Source organism: Prionailurus viverrinus, chromosome B2 (assembly GCF_022837055.1).
Source record: "Prionailurus viverrinus isolate Anna chromosome B2, UM_Priviv_1.0, whole genome shotgun sequence".
Taxonomy (NCBI): Eukaryota; Metazoa; Chordata; class Mammalia; order Carnivora; family Felidae; genus Prionailurus; species Prionailurus viverrinus.
In genome coordinates this window covers 29,032,547-29,050,327 of record NC_062565.1, presented here as the reverse complement: position 1 = coordinate 29,050,327, position 17,781 = coordinate 29,032,547, and the positions used below count along the sequence as shown (strand labels likewise).

Genomic DNA, 17,781 nt, shown 5'->3' with positions numbered 1-17,781 from the left:
TTCACCTCAGATCATGATCTCTCTGGTTCAAGCCTGGAGCTGCTTGGGATTCTCTCTGCCCCTTCCCTGCTCTCGCGGGACTGACTTGCGCGTGCACGCGCACTCTCTCTCTCTTTCAAAAATAAACTTAAATGTAAATCAGCTGTTCAAACCCTCAGAATAAAATTCAAGTGCTTTGCCAAAGCCTACCAGGTTATATATGACCCGGCCCCTGTTGAACTTCCTGATCTCATCTCCCATAGTCTAGCCGTACTGGCCTTCTGTTTTACTTCAAACTCATTCCTGCCTCAGGGCTTTTGTGATGTTCCCAATGCTTGGAATGCACTTCCCTCAAAAATTCATATGGTTGCTTTTTTATTCAATTTCAGCCTCTATTCACATCTTATCTCCTCTAAGAGGCCCTATTGTAGTATTGATTTATTCTCTTCCACCTGTCACTCTCCAGCCTCTTCCTTCACTTTTTCTTTAGAGCACTTATTACTTAAGATTATATTACACATGTACTTATTGTCTATCATCCTCAATAGGTTGTAAGCACCATATAGGTAGGAATTTTGTCTTTCTCATTTTTATATCCCCAGCCCCTAAACAATGCCTAGCCCAGAGTAGGCATTAAAGTATTTATTGAATTAATGTGAAACTTACATAAGACAGTAAGTGTAAAAACTTGACATGGTACCTTGCACAGAGGAAGCAAAGAGAAGACGCTACACTCTGAGATCTCTCTTCAAACCTCTCTGGCCATCTCTCCTCAATCCCCTTGTCAGGTTCATCCTTGTCCTTATTTGGCCATCAAATGTCAGCCCTCCTCAAGGCTGTCAGGTTATCCTGAGCCCTCTCTTCTTCCCATTTGACATTCTCCTCTCAGGTGATTTCAGCAACAGATTCTTCAGAGTTCTATCCCAACCACCATGTCTTGAGTAGCCCCCAACCATTATTCTCTATATAGTACTCCCAATCACAACCTGTAATTATTCATCTGTTCACTTTTGAGAAAAACAGCCCCTGACGATGGGATCCTAACAGCTAGGCCATGGAGCTCAGGTTGAACATAACCTCATAGAACGCCAATGTCAGACAAGGTTACTGTGACTGTCATAAAGTAAGACAAAGTTTAGAATCTTTCTAAACACAAAGATAAGATCATTGTGCAAACCATAAATATTAAACAGCCCCCTCTCAGCTAAAATGAATGGTTTTTTTAACCAGCCACGGCTTTAGCCATGTTTCATTCCTCCCTCCTTCTAGGTAAGTTAAGAAGTGCAATCATAGAATTGCCCTCACTTCCTGACAGCACCCAATCCAGAACAATTTCATTTCCTTGAACCCTCCCCCCAAATCACCTAACACAAACCTTTAATTCTGTCATTCTTAACCCTCTTAGGGAGATGGTTTCTGCAGACGAAATAAATCCAACGGTTTAACCACGGGTGTGTATGTTCCTCATGGGCTTTGGCTAGAGGGTATTGACACTTTGTCTTATTCTCTGTTGCATCCACAAATTTTAGCAGAGTAGCTGAGGACATTCATCCTGAAAGTCCAATTATTTTGTTTAATATGTAGCTGCCTGAATAAAGAGTACTTTTCCAAGCCTCAGTGGCAGCTAGGTATTGGCCACAAGACTGTTATGGCCAGTGGCACAAGGTTGAAGTTGTGTTAGCTTTAAGGAAATTTCCTCCAACACAGGTGGTATCCTCTGCCCTTCCTGGTCCATACTGAGGCTTGGAGCATGGATAAGCAAGCTAAAGCTTCACTCCCCAAACCATGAATAAAAGGATCTGACTCAAGGAATTATGGAGCTGAAACCTGGAGGGATGGGTTCTGAATACCTGAGGACCTTGTGGTGGCATGACGCCTTGGACTACCTCTGAAGTTGTGAAACAAACTTCTAAGACTAATTTTGTTCTGTTACAACTGAACTGAAAAGCTGATAAACTGGGCCATAGCAGGCACTTAATATTTAGGGAATAAATGTTTCTATGCATATGGTTTAACTGCCATCTATATGCAAAAAACTCAGATATGCAGCAGACATTTATGTCACCAGTTTTAATCTAAATACCAAACCTATATGTGCAAATACCTTTTTTTTATCTCTCTTCTTGTAAGTCTTAAAAGGAAGCTCACTAATTTCAAAAACAAATTAGCAGCATTATGCCTGTTTTCTTACCTTTTTTTTTTTAAAAGGTAGTTATGCAAACCAGAAAAACCTAACATAGTAAAAACTAAAACCTAAAATACTTCCATTTTGATCTATTTTCAAATTACTTTTCTTCCATTCCAGTCCCCAAGTCTATACCATCATCACAACTCACCTGGACTACTGAAGTTCCCTTCAAAGGCATTTCCAAGCCTGGCCAGCTGTATATATCGAGTGGATCTTCTTGAAAAACTAATCTCATCCATTATACTCACCTGCCTAAAACTCTTCAAAGGCTTTGGTCTTAAGACCCAAATCTGTGTTCTGCAAGGTTCTGAGTGGTCTAGTTCCTCTTTCTTCTGCATCATCTCCTACTCTTCCCAACTCTAACCAAACACTTCACTCTTAGACTTCACTCTCCCACCTCACTTCCTTCAGGGCTTGGTGTAAAGGTCACCTTCCCAGTCTCCCTTTATTACATACTCCCTTCTCATCATGTCTTGCTTTTGACAAATGCAACCTTACACATGTTCCTGATTTTATGATTAACGGGTGTCCCCTATAAATTCATTGGTTTCGGGGCGCCTGGGTGGCGCAGTCGGTTAAGCGTCCGACTTCAGCCAGGTCACGATCTCGCGGTCCATGAGTTTGAGCCCCGCGTCGGGCTCTGGGCTGATGGCTCGGAGCCTGGAGCCTGTTTCCGATTCTGTGTCTCCCTCTCTCTCTGCCCCTCCCCCGTTCATGCTCTGTCTCTCTCTGTCCCAAAAATAAATAAAAAAACGTTGAGAAAAAAAAAAAATTTTAAATTCATTGGTTTCGTCTGTTATTTCTAGTGCCTAGTGTATTGTCAGGCCCACAGTCACTCCACATATATTTGCTCAAAGACTGTTTTGTCATTACCACTCCCATAAACATCAAATCTACAAACATGGGTAAAGTCTTTAGAAATTACTCCACGGATACTTGGCCTTTCTTTTTTCCTATAAAATTTTACCCTTGAACGTAATACAGCCTGGTGTGTATTTGATGCTTATAGGTTAATGGGACCTCACTGGTTCCTTCAGATTGAAAGAAACTCAAGCGTTGTCTTCTCTATTACTACTGTATATGAACAAATGAAAGAATAAAGTTGACTCCAACAAGAACAGCCTCATCTGTACCTCCAGAGATGACTGGAACACAGGGATTGAAGAAAATGCTTGTTTCCACTGCATTTATTACTAATATAAAAAAATGTTAAAAAGAAAAAAAATTCATTCTTTCTCCAACGGCTCTCATCCTTCCCTCTTGCCCACACAACTCCTGACCCATTTCCTCAGGGCCAGTTCAAAACTGAGCCTGTTCACTGCCGTTTTCACAGAAAACAACCAGTGCCAGGGATGCAGGGAAGAAGGTTAGACGAGGGCGACAGTACTGTCCAGGTTCCACCCAAAGGTAGGCCGGGTGGAGATTCACAGAATTCAGACGAAAGGGCTGGTGGCCTCACAATGACATAGTCTAACTAAAGTGGGCTGGAGAGGAGACAGGGTTGCCCATCAGAAGCTTTAGAGGACATCTCATGGGCTTGTGTCAAACCCAGAAAAACCGACACCAGGATGGGGAGACCAGGGAGGCAGTCTTGCAGAAAGGTTCACAATTCTCCCACGTTGGGAGGCGTGGAAAGTCTAGAGGGCACCGAGTCTCACTTGTTTTGGCAGAAAAACTTACTCTAGTGTTGGGAAGTCACAAAGATGCCACAGACATTGAGAGAGGCTACGTACGAGGGGATGCACAGTTTCACAAAGCACAGTGATCACAGACCAGAGCGGTGGGGATCATGCTACTGATGCAGAAACTACAAAATCCAAAAGCAGGGAGAGTGGCCTTTCAGGAAGTAACTCTGCACCAGTCATCCATACTCAACCCCAGGTCAACCTGGTGAGTTTCACAGAGCAACTGGCAACTTTTGGGGTAAGGGTTGTCACATAAAAAGGACTTAAGCAGCTAGATGGGAATGGTAGGAAATTGCTCCAGAGCTCTCAGGAATCGAGGGCAGTACTGGGGGCTGGGTGGGCAGATGCACAAGAAACAGCACCAAAGAGGTTTCCTGTTCAGCAGTCAGTTGGTGAGGGGGAAGAGGATCCAGGAGGCAGTTGAAGGGAGCAAAGATGGGGTCCCGAAGGCGAGTCTCTGGAGGCTGGATCACACACTGGGCACCAGTGATGAAACACAACTCTGAACCCCAAACGGGAAGGTGACAGATGGGGGTGGGTGTCACTGACTGAGGGTGGTGGGTGAACAGCCTCACAGTAGCCATCACAGGGCCACAGGGAAATATATGGCCGCTAGGTCACAGAGGGCTCCTTCCAGCCTGGATGGGAAGGCACAGTCTCACAGAGGAGGTCCATTGACGCCTGGGTGGTAGAAGGCACAGAGGTCCTCATATCGACAGTGGCCCTTTTTGGCAAAGTGTCGGCAGACAGGGCGGTTGGATTTGTCTGTGAACAAGTAAAAATTGGTCAGTTTAAAATATAAGAAAGAAAACAAGATATAACAAAAACCAGAAATAGAGAGGGCAGTCAGATTTCCTACTCCCTACCATTTCCAGGTATTTATTTGGTAGTGGTAGTGATAACGGTAGTCATTCTCTGGCAGAAAAACACATTCAGGGCTACTTCTACTTCAAAAGGACAAAGGATAGCCCAAAAGAGAAGAGTCACAGGCATTTAAAAAAAAAAGGACCTCACCTTCCATAACTTGGGGGCCATCCTTGGGTGGGCAGGCATTTTTGATAAGAGACCAACTTTTGAGCCTTCGAGGATTTCTCTGCTCTTTGTGAAAGCCTCCCCTGGAAGGACCCCCATGGCCTGGTCCAGGAAAAGGAGGTTCAGTATTGGCCCCCCACCAACCACGACCATATGGGCCACATCTGGGGCCTACGCCCCCCCGAATTGGGCCTCTGCCCCGGGGAGGAGGTGGGAGACTCAGCAGTGGTGGAATCATTGGTCCCCTTGAGCCTGGAGGACCTCTGTGAAGAGCTGGAGAGAAAGAGAAAGACAGACACAGAAAGGTGATCAGTGGCCACCTTAATCCTGAGAAAAAAGCCCTGTGTTGTTCTTTTACTTTTTATTGAAGTACAATATACATAGAGAAAAATACGCCAATTTTAAAAGCACAACTCAATTACCATCAAAGTAAACACGCCTGTGTTTTTACCACCCAGGTGAAGGGATAGAGCCTTCTTAGCACTCAGAAGTCCTCCCCCCATTTGTGCCCCTCCTCCCCCACTATTCCACCCTCCTCCCCAAAGGGAACCACTATCCTGACTTCTAGCACCATAGGTTAGTTTTTGCCTGTTTTTGAACTTCGCATAAATGGAATCATACAGTCTGCATTCTTTTCTGTCTGGCTCCTTTCGCTCAACATCGTGTTTGTGAGATTCATCCAAGTTGCCTGTAGCAGGAGTTCGTTCATTTTCATTGCAGTGTAGTATCCCATTGCATGCACACACAACAACTTATTTATCCATTCTACTGATGGTGGACATGTGGGTGGATTCCAGTTTGGGGCTATAACGAAAAATGCTGCTATGAACATTTTTATACATGTCTTTGTTACACATATGTATGCATTTCTGTTGAGGATAAACGTAGTATAGGTATTGTTGGGTCCTAGGGTATATGTATGGTAAAATTGAATGAAGTCAAACTTTCTTTTTCAAAGTGGCTGTACCAATTTAAACTCCCACTGGCCATTGTTCCATAGCCTTGACAACACTTAGTAATATAAATTTTTTTCATTTTTGCCATTCTGGGGAGTTTTTGTTTTTTGTTTTTAAATTGCGGTAGAACACATAACATAAAATTTGCTGTCTTTTTTTTTTAAAGCAAACTCCATGCCCAACATGGGGCTCGATCTCACAACTCTGAGATCAAGAGTCGCATGCTCTACTGAATGAGCCAGCCAGGCATGTAAAATTTGCCATCTAAATATTTTTAAGTGCATGTTTCAGTAGTGTTCAGTAAATCCTCACTGTTGTGAAACAGATCTTTAACAACTCTCCTTTCCTCCACTCAGCTCCTGGCAACCACCATTCTACTTTGCTTCTATGAATCTGACTACTTCTGATACCTCAAATAAGTAGAATCATACATTTGTCTTTTTCTGACTGGCTCGTTTCATTTAGCAAGATGGCCTCAAGGTTCATCCATGCTATATAACACACAAGGATTCTCTTCCTTTTTGGGGATGAATAATATTCCATTGTATGAATATACCATATTTTGTATATCCATTCATCTCTCAATGGACACTTCGGTTGCTTCTGGCTCTTGGCTATTGTAAATAGTGCTGCAAGAATAGGAGTGTGCAAATATTTCTTCAAGATCCTGCTTTCCATTCTTTTGGATATGTACCCAGAAGTGGGACTGTTGTATCACATGGTAGCTCTATTTCTAATTTTTTTGAGGAAACGCCATAGTGTTTTCCATAGAATTGCATCATTTTACTATCTCAGCAACAGTGCACAAGGGTCTCAACTTCAAAGTGGTGTGTTTTTATCTTGCAGTTATTTGACAACTAATGATACTGAGTTCTTGTTCACATGTTCTTGGTCACTTAGATCTCAGTTTTTGAGAAACAGCTGCTCTGGTCCTTTGCCCACTTTTCTAACAGGTTGTCTGGAAGAGTTCTGTATATATTCTAGATATGAGCTCTTTATTGGTTATACTTATTGCAAATATCTTCTACTCTCTAGCTTCCTATTAATTTCTTAATGGTGTTATTTAGTTGATAAAAGTTTAATGTAGTTCAGTTTATCAATCTTTCCTTTATGGTTAGTGTGTGTGTGCTTCTTGTTTGTTTAAGAACTCGTATCTCCTCTAAGACTATGAAATGTATTTATTTTCTTTACCTTTAACACTCAGATCTACAGTTCACGTGGAATTGATGTTTACACATGAATAGTTCAGATTTCATCCCCCCCACCCGTGAATATCCAATTGATCCAGCATGATCTACTGCAACAACCACTATTTCAGCTCCATCTTCATCACAAATGAATTGTCTACATATCTGCAGGCCTGTTACTAGTCTCTTTGAACTGAGATACTGATTTATGACAATACCACATCATAGTAACCATAGTTTTACAGTAATAAGTCCTCCTATTTCAAGACTGTCTTTGCAATCTCTCAGCCTGATCCTTTGCATTTCCACGTAATAACACAGGCTTATTTCCATTATAGGGATTGTAACTGGGAATGCATTGAATCTGTAGATCAATTTGGGAAGAAGTGACATTTTTACATCATTGAACTTTCCAATCTGTGAATATACAACATTTTTCCATTAATTTACGTAAAGAATCCCTGATGTTTTGGTTTTGAGTCCTTCCGGGGTTGTAGTCCCTCCCTTGCTCCCTTCTCCAGGACCTAATCAAAGGATCAGAGCCCCCTTGTCCTCACCTGACTTGGGGTCACCAGGCTTTCCATTGGCCATGGGGGGAGGGCCCAGAAGGCTGGGTGGTCCTAAGAGTAGACACGAAAATATAGTCACCAGAATGGACTAAAGTACTGATGATCCTGTTATGGTTTTCTGCTACTCATCTTTTAATCCAATCAGTACAGCCAGATATATTCTCATCAGTGTTACAAGTTGTTAGCCCATCTATCTGCCCTTTCCTCTGCCAAGCGTTGAGTTTGAAAAAAAAAAAAAAAAAAAAAAAAAAAAAAGTAGAGACTCAGTCAAAGAGAGCACACAATGCGGAAAGGATACTTACAGCTTTCTCTTTCCCTCACATAGTTGCTATCCAAAACATCCCAGGTGATTCCAGAGGTGATCCAATTCCTCTCCCTAACTATTGGCCAATCAGAGCGATCCCTTCACACCTCCCGCCCCAGAGCAGTTTAGAGAAGGCAGCATTTCCACTTTCTCTGTGCAAGTCTGGTCACAAGTTGTTATTCTAGACCTTGCAATCTGCAACCTCTCCAGCCCCCTCCCCCCCCCCCCTTGCCTTCTGCGGCTGCGCACACGAGCTCTTTATCCTTTTCTCCCTTGTCTTCTTCAGAAAGGTTAGGGGCCGGATGGAAGTTGAGGAGTCAAGGAAGAGAACTCGCTCAGGACTCCACATCGGACAGCCTCCTATCCCCGCCCCAGCGCTTGCGCCCTTCCTCCTTCCGTTAGAGCCCCCTCCCCCGCGCCTTTTCAGACCCCATCCCCTTGCCTTGACCAGCTGACAGGCATGTGCACACCCCTCCCGGGCTCCTCACCTATGGGACTCCCATCCTCCTCGTCTCCAGTCTCTTCCCGCTCTGGCAGCGGGGGCTGCTGCAGTGGCGGCTGCTGCTGCTGACTCTGCTTCTTTCGTTTCGGCATCGTGGTTGCGGCAATGGCTGCAGCGGGATTTGGAGGGCAGTGAGGAAGGGGCACGCTGGGATTCTGTTTCCGCTTCCGTTGGGTGGACTGAGAAGCTGAGGCTCCTGCCCCTTCATTTCCGGAAGGCTCCGGGGAGCCTTTGTGGGGCTCGGTCTCTGCCAGACGATAATGGCAGGCCCAAGCCTTCTTTTGTTGCGTTCCTATAAATGCTTAAAGAAAATTCCTCTCTTCTCTCCTCGCTGAAAAGACCCCACAACCGGCTCCTCACAATGTGCCATAGAGTCGATAGACTGTCGGGCCAGGAGGCCTGAGGCCACTGTCGCACCTTTAAGTCGCCACATCCGGTCCCGGGTTACCATGGTAACAGCTGCAGACACAACTTCGTGCCCTCTGACCTCTCTTCAAAAGTCCTTGTCCCGCCTGGGTTTCCCTCCTCGCCCGCGCTTGCCCGTATTGTATGATCTGTGCCCCTATCATCGTCCCACAAGGAATTTTGGTCCCACGAAGGTGGCGCGCCCAGGACTCTTTAGACTGCCACCCGTCCCTCAAGACGTCTGACCCTGTCCCCAGTGTAGTCAGCAACTTGACTTCATTGCCAAGACACGCAGTCCGGTCTTTCCACAAAGGTCAAGCCCGGGGGTTGCTAAAATATCTTAAGCGCATCCACGCCTCTCTCTCCCCTAGGTGGTAGGACCCGCCCTCTGCTCCACCGACCCCTCCAGGTGAGTGGTAGCTTCCCCCAGCGCGCAAGGTAGTGATGACACGCGTCCCCCCTCTTCCGAACGCGAGTTGGTAGCGTCCGTGACGAAGTTAGCTTGATCCTCCCACGCGCGCCTCCTTCCTCGCCGCAGCTGCGCCCTGTCCGTGCCACTGAGTCTCACGTGCGGGTAGCCCACCCCGCATCTTCCTCTCGCCTCGCTGCCAGAGGAAAGTGGCTGTATTTCCCTTCGTCCGCCTTCCACCCAGGCCACTGGGGCGAATCGGCCAGGCCCGCTCGCTGACGTCACCTCATAGCCCCGCCCCCTCAAGGGTCCCAGGCCCTTGCGGCGGGGGTTGCCGGGGGGGGAGTCCGTTGAGGCGGCCGGAGCTCGGCGGAGGTTGGGCCAGGTGACTGGTCCAGGCCATGCCGAGAAAGAAGCCCTTCAGCGTGAAGCAAAAGAAGAAGCAGTTGCAGGACAAGCGGGAGCGGAAGCGAGGTCAGTGCAGGAGCGAGGGGAGGGGGCGGGGCTCGGGCTCCCGCACATCTGGAAGGAGGGGTGTGACGGCCGCACCTCTGCGGGGCGTGGGAGTGGGCGGTGGCCGCGCGCGGACGCTCGCGGGCCACCGCAGAGGGGATTCTCTTACCCCAGGCTCCTTGGAAGGGGTGGGAAAGGATGGATAGTTGGGGGAGGGGAACCCCTCCAGCTCTAACCGGGCGCCATCCCCGCAGGTCTCTGGTGGAGGAATGACTCCCCCCACACACATCCGGTAGGGTGTTGAGCGGGATGGCTGGGAGCCCCCGGCCTCAAAAGAAGTGGGGTCTTGTGAGAAGCCAGGCTGACCGAGGAGGGGGTCTTACAGCCCCTTAGAACCCGCCAGCTCAGCGTCACCAACTCCTCCCCGCAGGGCTCCAAGATGGGCTGCGATCCAGTTCCAACAGCCGCAGCGGGAGCCGGGAGCGGCGGGAGGAGCAAACCGACACCTCAGACGGGGAGTCTGTGACCCATCATATCCGCAGGCTCAACCAGCAGCCTTCCCAGGGGCTGGGTCCTCGAGGCTATGACCCAAATCGGTGAGAGTAGGCGGGGGAGGGGGGTGTACTGGTCCGGGCTTCCCCGCCTACCCGGATGTGAGAGTATTGGGGGAAACTCGGCTATTGCTGGTGGAGGAGATGGGGCTGGGATGCCACCATTCTCCGCAGGCAGCTGGGCTCACCGGAGCAGGCCACAGTTCTCTCTTCCGGAGGGGCTGGAGAGAGTTCTTGGTTTTTAGAAGGGCGAGGCTTAGGGGAAGGTCGAATACTGTGGGAAAGAGAGACTTGAGGGAGGGCTTACTGAAAGGAGACTTGAACAACTCTGAAGAGAAAGCTCTACGAAGTTGTCTGCCCAAGAGGGGAGTTTGTGGTCACAGGATTGCAAGAGATGGCGCGGTCCCTGTCCCATTAGATACCGGCTGCATTTTGAGCGAGACAGCCGGGAGGAGGTGGAAAGGAGAAAGAAAGCAGCCCGGGAGCAAGTGCTACAGCCAGTCAGTGCTGAGCTGCTGGAGCTGGACATCCGAGAGGTCTATCAGCCTGGCTCAGGTGAGAGCTCAACACACGGATGTTTGGGAGAGGCAGTGGGCTCGGGGAAGGAGCTTGGAAGAGGAAGACCTGACTGCTGGGAAGGAGAGGTTCTGCGATGTACTCTTGAGCCCTGAAACTGTTCTTAGACTTACTTGGACTATTTCTTGATTTCCCAGTCCTGGACTTTCCCCGACGTCCTCCTTGGAGCTATGAGATGTCCAAGGAGCAGCTAATGAGCCAGGAGGAACGTAGCTTCCAGGAGTATCTTGCAAAGATTCATGGGGCTTACACCTCTGAGAAACTCAGCTACTTTGAGCATAATCTGGAGGTGAGAATGCAGTAGGGACAGGAGTGACCTTTCATCAAATTGGTCTGGGGTCGGGTAGGAGAGGGACTCCAGGCTTAGGTACTCTTCCACTGATGTTGTCTTTTTAGACATGGAGGCAGCTGTGGCGCGTGTTGGAGATGTCTGACATTGTCCTGCTTATCACTGATATCCGACATCCAGTGAGTACTGGGAATGAGGGTGGCAAGGGGGAGGGGGAAGGAAGATTCTTGTAGGGTAAAGGGCAGAGGCAGAAATTGGGAGCTGGAGAGGTATCTTTCATTTCTAGTCTTCTCTGTCAGTATGACTAATGTCTGCAGTCAGGAACTCAGTCTTTTATTCATCAGTGTCACAGCTTACCACTTCTGCTCTGGTTAATTGATCCTTTTTTTTTACTTCCTTTGATGAAAAACTACATAATTTGTTTCCCATCCCACCAGAGCTAGACCCATAGAAAGTTCTAGTGTGGAGCTCCAGGGGATTCTGTGAAGGCAGCTAGGGCTTCCCCTGCTCCATCATGTTAGTCACTACAGAATTCAGCCTCACCTGCAATAGTGGTTAAGACAGTGGTTAAGGCTCTAGTCCCTGCTGCTAGATGACCCTTGTGTTAATCTGGCTTTACCACTTCACTGTTGTCCTCTAGTGAGAGAAAGGGAGGTCTGTGGGAACATTTAGGTTGGAAGTCCTTAACAACATATATACACGCATTGGTACACATATGTGTGCACTCACATGCACTCACACAGCCACACATGCTTGCCACAAACATGCACACGCATATGTGTGTGCATACGCATGTGTATAAACATAAGTGCATGCACATAAAAATAGGTGCGAAGTTTGATCCCAACCCCCACCCCTATTCCTGACCCCAGCCTTTATCCCAGTGTGCTAGGTATCACTATTTCCTTGTCTTGTGTTTGGCTCATTTCCATTCCTAATTAGGACCTGTAAGAAGTTCCCCAGACAATTGCGCAGGTATTGCTTACCATTACTTTATTTTCCTAGTTTAGTTTGGCTGATTTACCCTTTTGCCCCAGAATCTGCTACCACTAGAGCCTTGTCTCTGAGCTGTGCCTGGTGAGTGGGGAGCTAGAGGCAGAGAACTCTGGGTTGATCTCTCATTGCTCCCTCCTCTCACCAACCCTGTCCCAGGTTGTGAATTTCCCACCAGCACTTTATGAGTACGTGACTGGAGAACTTGGGTTGGCCTTGGTCTTGGTCCTGAACAAGGTGGATCTAGCCCCACCGGCTCTCGTCGTTGCCTGGAAGCATTATTTTCACCAGCACTATCCCCAGCTCCACATAGTCCTTTTTACCTCTTTCCCTCGGGACCCACGGACCCCACAGGACCCTAGTAGTGGTGAGTGGGCAATGAGGAAGGCAGTATGGGAGAGGTGGGTGGCAGGGGACAACAGGGAGAACAGAGAGGCTTGTTGACAAAGGAGCACCTGATATTGGTCTTAAGGGTGGTGGGTGAGATGGGGTGCATAAGCCCATGTGCTAACACTTTTGTGCCCTCTGATCTCAGTTTTGAAGAAGAGTCGGAGACGGGGGAGAGGATGGACTCGGGCACTGGGGCCAGAGCAGTTACTGAGAGCCTGTGAAGCCATCACTGCGGGGAAAGGTATACACCTCTTAGAGGGGAGCTGTGGGACGATATGTGGAAAGCCCAAGGCTTGAAGTCATTTTGCTTACCTTCCTTAAAGTCAGTCCCTTCTTTGTGGATGTAGGCAAGAAGCCAGAGGGAGGGGTAGAAGAGGGAGCAGACTGACTTGGTGGCAACAGAGGCAGCAGGTAGACAGGAGCCCCAGTGGTCTGTTGCTTTCAGTCTTCCCAGTATTTTTCTGAAACTCAAACATTCATATGATTTCTGTGTGGGGTCAAGTGAAGGCTGGGGAGAATGTATGGTGCAGGTTGGCACTCTTGGGGCGCCAGTTACATCAGCTGTGCAGTGTATAGTCTGTGCAGTCATTTATGGTGGCCCTAGGGAGAACCTTCATCATAATCTCCTTCTTGGAACAGTGGACTTAAATAGCTGGCGGGAGAAGATTGCCCGAGATGTGGCTGGGGCCACCTGGGGAAATGGCTCTGGGGAGGAGGAGGAAGAAGAGGATGGACCTGCAGTCCTTGTGGAGCAGCAGACTGACTCAGCAATGGAGCCAACCGGCCCAACCCGGGAGCGCTACAAAGACGGAGTGGTGACCATTGGCTGTGTGGGTAAGGAAGCAATGGCCCATGCATGGCAGCCTCCTATGAGGTACAGAGTTTCACTCTTTGGAAAAGGAGGGTGTCGGCAATAGTGGAAGTATCCTGGCACCCCTGAGTTAAATTCCCCCTTTCCTTACCTTTTATTAATTTTGAGGAAGTTATTTACCCATTTTGAGTCTTAGTTACTTTGATTTTTAGAATGGGGATGCTGATACCCAATTAGAATGGATGTCAGGAATGAAGGGAATGGCATACAGAGAGCCTAATGATGCCTGACAGATAGTGATAATGGTAATAATCATGATTGTTGAAATTTAATATTTATGTGGTACTTACTATGTACCAGGCGTCATTCTGAAAGACATAGATTTTAACTGTTTACATGGTAGTAATCAATAGTAGAGCAATCATTAAATCAGAGCAGGAGCTTTGTTAGCATTAGTATCTTTCTGAGCCTTATCCCATTAAGTTTGTTGTCAAGGAGCATCTTCCCTGAATTAATAGCCTTGTCTCTGCTCTTTTTGGGGAGGAAAGGAATGTATGATTAAGGCCCAGAGACCCTTTCCTTTGCTGTGGGACAGGCAGTCCTGAGGTTTCATTTACCTCTAGTTCTTAGCAAATATTTACTGAGTGCCGGGTGCTGTTCCAGGGATGGGTTATGCTGTTGTGAAAATGGCAGAGAAGTCCTTACCCTCACAGAGCTTATTTCCTTGAAAGTAAGTTGATTCATAATTTGAAATCATATTATTTAGGGGCATTGAAAGGTAGAGGGTGATCCAGCGAGGAGGGTTCTCATGAAAAACTCCCTCTGAGAAGAGCCCAGGATGTTCAGAGGAAGTAGCTATTTGGAGATAATGGGAAAAGGGCCTTCCTGACCAAGGGGTCAGTAAATGAGAGGGTCTTCATGTGGGAATGAGCTTGGTGATTTTTGGATAAGCCAGAGTGTCAGGGCATTGGGGGATGGGAGCCATGGGGTTGAGTAAGATGGAGGAGAGGGGCAGGACCGGGAAGTTCAAGGTGAACTCAAGAGTGAAAGCTACTGGCTATAGAGCTGGGGCCTGGGATCTCAGTTGGGTAAGAAGAGAAGTAAGGACATGAGTTCAGTATTGAATAGTGGTTTTGTACTAGAGTCAGAGTTGAAGATTTATTGGAACTGAGGAAACAGAGTAAGTGAGCTGAATTGATAGGATGTCAGGGCAGAGAGAGTGGTGCCTGTGGTTGAGATTTTGAAGGTGTGAAGTGACAAGGTCCAGAGTACAACCTTGACAATGGGTAGTTGAGGAAATGATCTTTGGAAAATAGATGCAGGCACCGAGAGGTCAGAGTGCTAAACAGAACACCTGTGCAGATACCAAAGTCACCCAGAATGACGGAGGTGGTCCTGAAGAGAGCAGCAGTGAGCCCCCAAGGGTTTATAGTCTTCTTCTTGGACAAGTTGTAAAGATTATGAGATACATGTTTCACTTGTGTTGGGCATTTGGTCTGCTGCAGGCACTGAACCACACAGTTCTATTTGTTTCTGTTTTATTTAATCCTGACTACTCACTTGTAAAATGAGGAAACAGGCTCAGAAAGTGAAGCAAATTGCCTTGAGGTTACAAAGCTGGTAAGTGGAGAGGCCAGGATTCAACCCTGGCAGCCCAGAGCCTGATTTGTTTGAAACTTTTAAGGTTATACTGCTTCCTTGATTTCTGAGCTTTACTTCCCTTTTTCTCTATAGCTGTTGTCTTACCTGTCACAGAGTAGGGATCTGTCCAGTGTTAATTTTCCTTGCCTTCTTTAGGTTTCCCAAATGTGGGAAAGTCCTCGCTGATCAACGGGCTGGTGGGGCGGAAGGTCGTGAGTGTCTCCAGAACCCCCGGCCATACCCGATACTTTCAGACCTACTTTCTCACTCCCTCTGTGAAGCTCTGTGACTGCCCTGGCCTCATATTTCCCTCCCTTCTGCCCAGGCAGTTGCAGGTATGAGGTATGATGGGGCAGGGAGGGAGAGAAAGCAGAAGGCCAGGAACAGGCTGAGCATTCTTGTTTCCCCTCAGGTTTTGGCGGGGATCTACCCCATTGCCCAAATCCAGGAGCCATACACCGCAGTGGGCTATCTGGCCTCTCGAATCCCTGTGCAGGTCCTGCTTCACTTGCGCCACCCAGAGGCCAAGGATCCCTCAGCAGAACATCCCTGGTGTGCCTGGGACATCTGTGAAGGTGGGCTCCATGTTCCTGGCTTCTCCCCTTGCCCTTTACCCTGCTCTATCTCCTCTCCTCTTCTCAGAGGTTCTGCTCTTGGTAAAATATCTGGCTACTCATGCTTGGATTTCTGTCGTGGAGCCAGCAAGATCTGTGGCCAGAGAAAAGTGAAATGAAGCTGTGGCCAGAGAAAAGAGAAAATGTTCCAGAGAAAAGTGGAAGGACTACATTATGGGAATAGGGTGATGGTGACTGGGTCCGGTTAACGGCTTCCCTCCCCATTATTCTTTTCTCTCTTCAGCCTGGGCAGAGAAACGTGGTTATAAGACAGCCAAGGCAGCCCGGAATGATGTGTACAGAGCAGCCAATAGCCTCCTGCGGCTGGCACTGGATGGCCGCCTCAGCCTGTGTTTTCATCCGCCAGGCTACAGTGAACAGAAAGGTCAGACAGCCAGTGTTCCTGTGCTATGATGTAGGCAAAAGGCTTTGTGGCTCAGGGTCAGATCTGGATTCTACACCTGTTAGCCAGCTCTGTGTTACTAAACATCTTTGAGACAGTTTCCTGATCTGCAAAACCAGGGTGATAGTTGCCTCCTGGTAAGGTGGTGGTAGAGAGTAGAGTTAATGTATGCAGAGCTGTTGTTCAGTGCCCAGCCCGTGGGAGTTTGAATGAATGAATGAATGAATGAATGAATGCCAGCAGCTACAGAACTGATTGTTACTCTTAGTTTTTGCTTCTTCCCCATCTTTCTCTGGCTTTAGTTCCTTGCTTAAAACTCTCCTCCATTCTTTTCTTGTTTTGGTTCCCCAGGCACCTGGGAGTCCCATCCGGAGACCACAGAGCTGGTGGTTTTGCAGGGCAGGGTGGGGCCAGCAGGTGACGAGGAGGAGGAGGAAGAAGAAGAGCTGAGCAGCTCCTGTGAGGAGGAGGGAGAGGAGGACCGGGATGCGGATGAGGAGGGGGAAGGGGATGAGGACACCCCGACTTCAGCTCCAGGGTCCAGCCTGGCTGCCCGAAACCCTTATGCCCTACTGGGTGAGGACGAGTGCTGAGTCCTTGCCCTGTGCCATCTGCTCCACCCAGTATCTCTGCTTTTGGACTGACCTGAGGGTACCTCCCCTCTGCCATCCCAATTGTGAATAAAGATTGTCTGCTTTGTAGCCCCTTCCCCAGATGGACTGAGGTGAGAGCGGCTGTTTTAGGCCGACAGTTGTGGGAGACTTCTCTCTTCTTCTCCCTTCTTTTCTCGTGCATTCTTTTTGGGAAGGAAGAGCTCTCTTAAGGGTTACTTCACTGGGTTCTAAGGCCCTGAAATCCACTGTCTCTGCTCACTTTCCCATTCTGCACTTTATGGATCCTGTTATCAACATGGGGCGGGGAAGTCACTTCAGGCTTTGAGGCCTGGTCTAAATCCAACCCTCTTTTGGAGTTCATGCCATTCCTTCCTTCTCAGATTTGAGCAGCAGCCTTGTGTGTTCCCTGCTGCTAGACCTGGGTTATACTAGGATCTTTTTTTTTTTTTCAACGTTTATTTATTTTTGGGACAGAGAGAGACAGAGAATGAACGGGGGAGGGGCAGAGAGAGAGGGAGACACAGAATCGGAAACAGGCTCCAGGCTCTGAGCCATCAGCCCAGAGCCCGACGCGGGGCTCGAACTCACGGACCGCGAGATCGTGACCTGGCTGAAGTCGGACGCTTAACCGACTGCGCCACCCAGGCGCCCCTATACTAGGATCTTTTTGGAGAAGAAGTGGTAAGAGGTGTGACAAGCTGATGTCTCCATGTGAGATTTTTACAGGATTTATTGAAATTCAACAACTACTTTTTGAGGGTCAACTGTTTGTCTGGATCTGTGCTAAGTACTGAGCATATAAAGATGCACGAACAGGACCTGACCTAAATGTGCAGCTTTGCCGTGATTAAGATCCCATTTCAGATAACCAAGTTTTTGGATTAAGAAGGGTATGTGATGTTCTCCAAATCTTTGGGGCTCATACACTATAATTCTAGGACTTCCTGTTGATAGAATTTTTAGTTAAGACAATGTTTGTGAAAATGGTGATTAAATGTGTAGAAGTAGCATCTTAATTACTGGCAAACAACTAGTGTGCACACTTACAATTTGAGCAGACCAGCCTCTTAAGTACAGTGTTAAGCTTTATTATTTAAAGGTCTACATGCATGGAAGGTCTGTGAGATTCATAAGGGAGGGCACAGAATCAGCCTTCTGAATCCCATTTGCCCTGGTTTTGGAATGAAGCTAAAATGAGCAGTGCAGGGTCTGAGCTAGAAGTCAGCAGGT

The 17,781-nt window shown here is 47.7% G+C and overlaps 2 protein-coding genes across 5 annotated transcripts; one reads left to right on the top strand and one right to left on the bottom strand.

Moving 5' to 3' along the window:
• Positions 1–3,326: 3,326 nt before the first annotated feature.
• PRR3 (proline rich 3) lies at positions 3,327–9,108 on the bottom strand. 4 transcript variants are annotated; one of them, XM_047858990.1, is made up of 5 exons: positions 8,389–9,108; positions 7,585–7,647; positions 5,506–5,688; positions 4,867–5,157; positions 3,327–4,617 (listed from the first exon to the last, which is right to left on the bottom strand). In XM_047858990.1, the coding sequence occupies exons 1-5, from the start codon at positions 8,492–8,494 to the stop codon at positions 4,511–4,513; spliced, it is 750 nt and encodes a 249-aa protein (XP_047714946.1). In that variant the 5' UTR covers positions 8,495–9,108; the 3' UTR covers positions 3,327–4,510. The 4 variants fall into 4 exon arrangements, with proteins under 4 accessions (XP_047714946.1, XP_047714947.1, XP_047714948.1 ...); XM_047858991.1 differs by lacking the exon at positions 8,389–9,108 and adding an exon at positions 8,133–8,265; XM_047858992.1 differs by lacking the exon at positions 5,506–5,688.
• A 242-nt stretch (positions 9,109–9,350) lies between these two features.
• GNL1 (G protein nucleolar 1 (putative)) lies at positions 9,351–16,638 on the top strand. The gene is made up of 12 exons (XM_047858988.1): positions 9,351–9,690; positions 10,100–10,265; positions 10,639–10,775; positions 10,934–11,085; positions 11,193–11,264; positions 12,238–12,445; positions 12,614–12,709; positions 13,108–13,302; positions 15,077–15,255; positions 15,333–15,495; positions 15,779–15,919; positions 16,289–16,638. Exons 1-12 carry the CDS (start codon positions 9,618–9,620, stop codon positions 16,528–16,530), a joined length of 1,824 nt encoding a protein of 607 aa, XP_047714944.1. The 5' UTR covers positions 9,351–9,617; the 3' UTR covers positions 16,531–16,638.
• Positions 16,639–17,781: the final 1,143 nt, after the last annotated feature.

What these genes read in the sequence shown, in the direction of transcription:
- GNL1 (XM_047858988.1), top strand. Translation starts at nt 9,618, where the DNA reads ATGCCGAGAAAGAAGCCCTTCAGCGTGAAGCAAAAGAAGAAGCAGTTG. An exon ending in CAAGCGGGAGCGGAAGCGAG is followed by an intron (nt 9,691 to 10,099) that starts GTCAGTGCAGGA and finishes TCCTCCCCGCAG; the next exon opens with GGCTCCAAGATGGGCTGCGA. An exon ending in CCCACAGGACCCTAGTAGTG is followed by an intron (nt 12,446 to 12,613) that starts GTGAGTGGGCAA and finishes CTCTGATCTCAG; the next exon opens with TTTTGAAGAAGAGTCGGAGA.
- PRR3 (XM_047858990.1), bottom strand. Translation starts at nt 8,494, where the DNA reads ATGCCGAAACGAAAGAAGCAGAGTCAGCAGCAGCAGCCGCCACTGCAG. An exon ending in GGAGGATGGGAGTCCCATAG is followed by an intron (nt 7,648 to 8,388) that starts GTGAGGAGCCCG and finishes GTCTACTCTTAG; the next exon opens with GACCACCCAGCCTTCTGGGC. An exon ending in TGGCCCCCAAGTTATGGAAG is followed by an intron (nt 4,618 to 4,866) that starts GTGAGGTCCTTT and finishes ACTTGTTCACAG; the next exon opens with ACAAATCCAACCGCCCTGTC.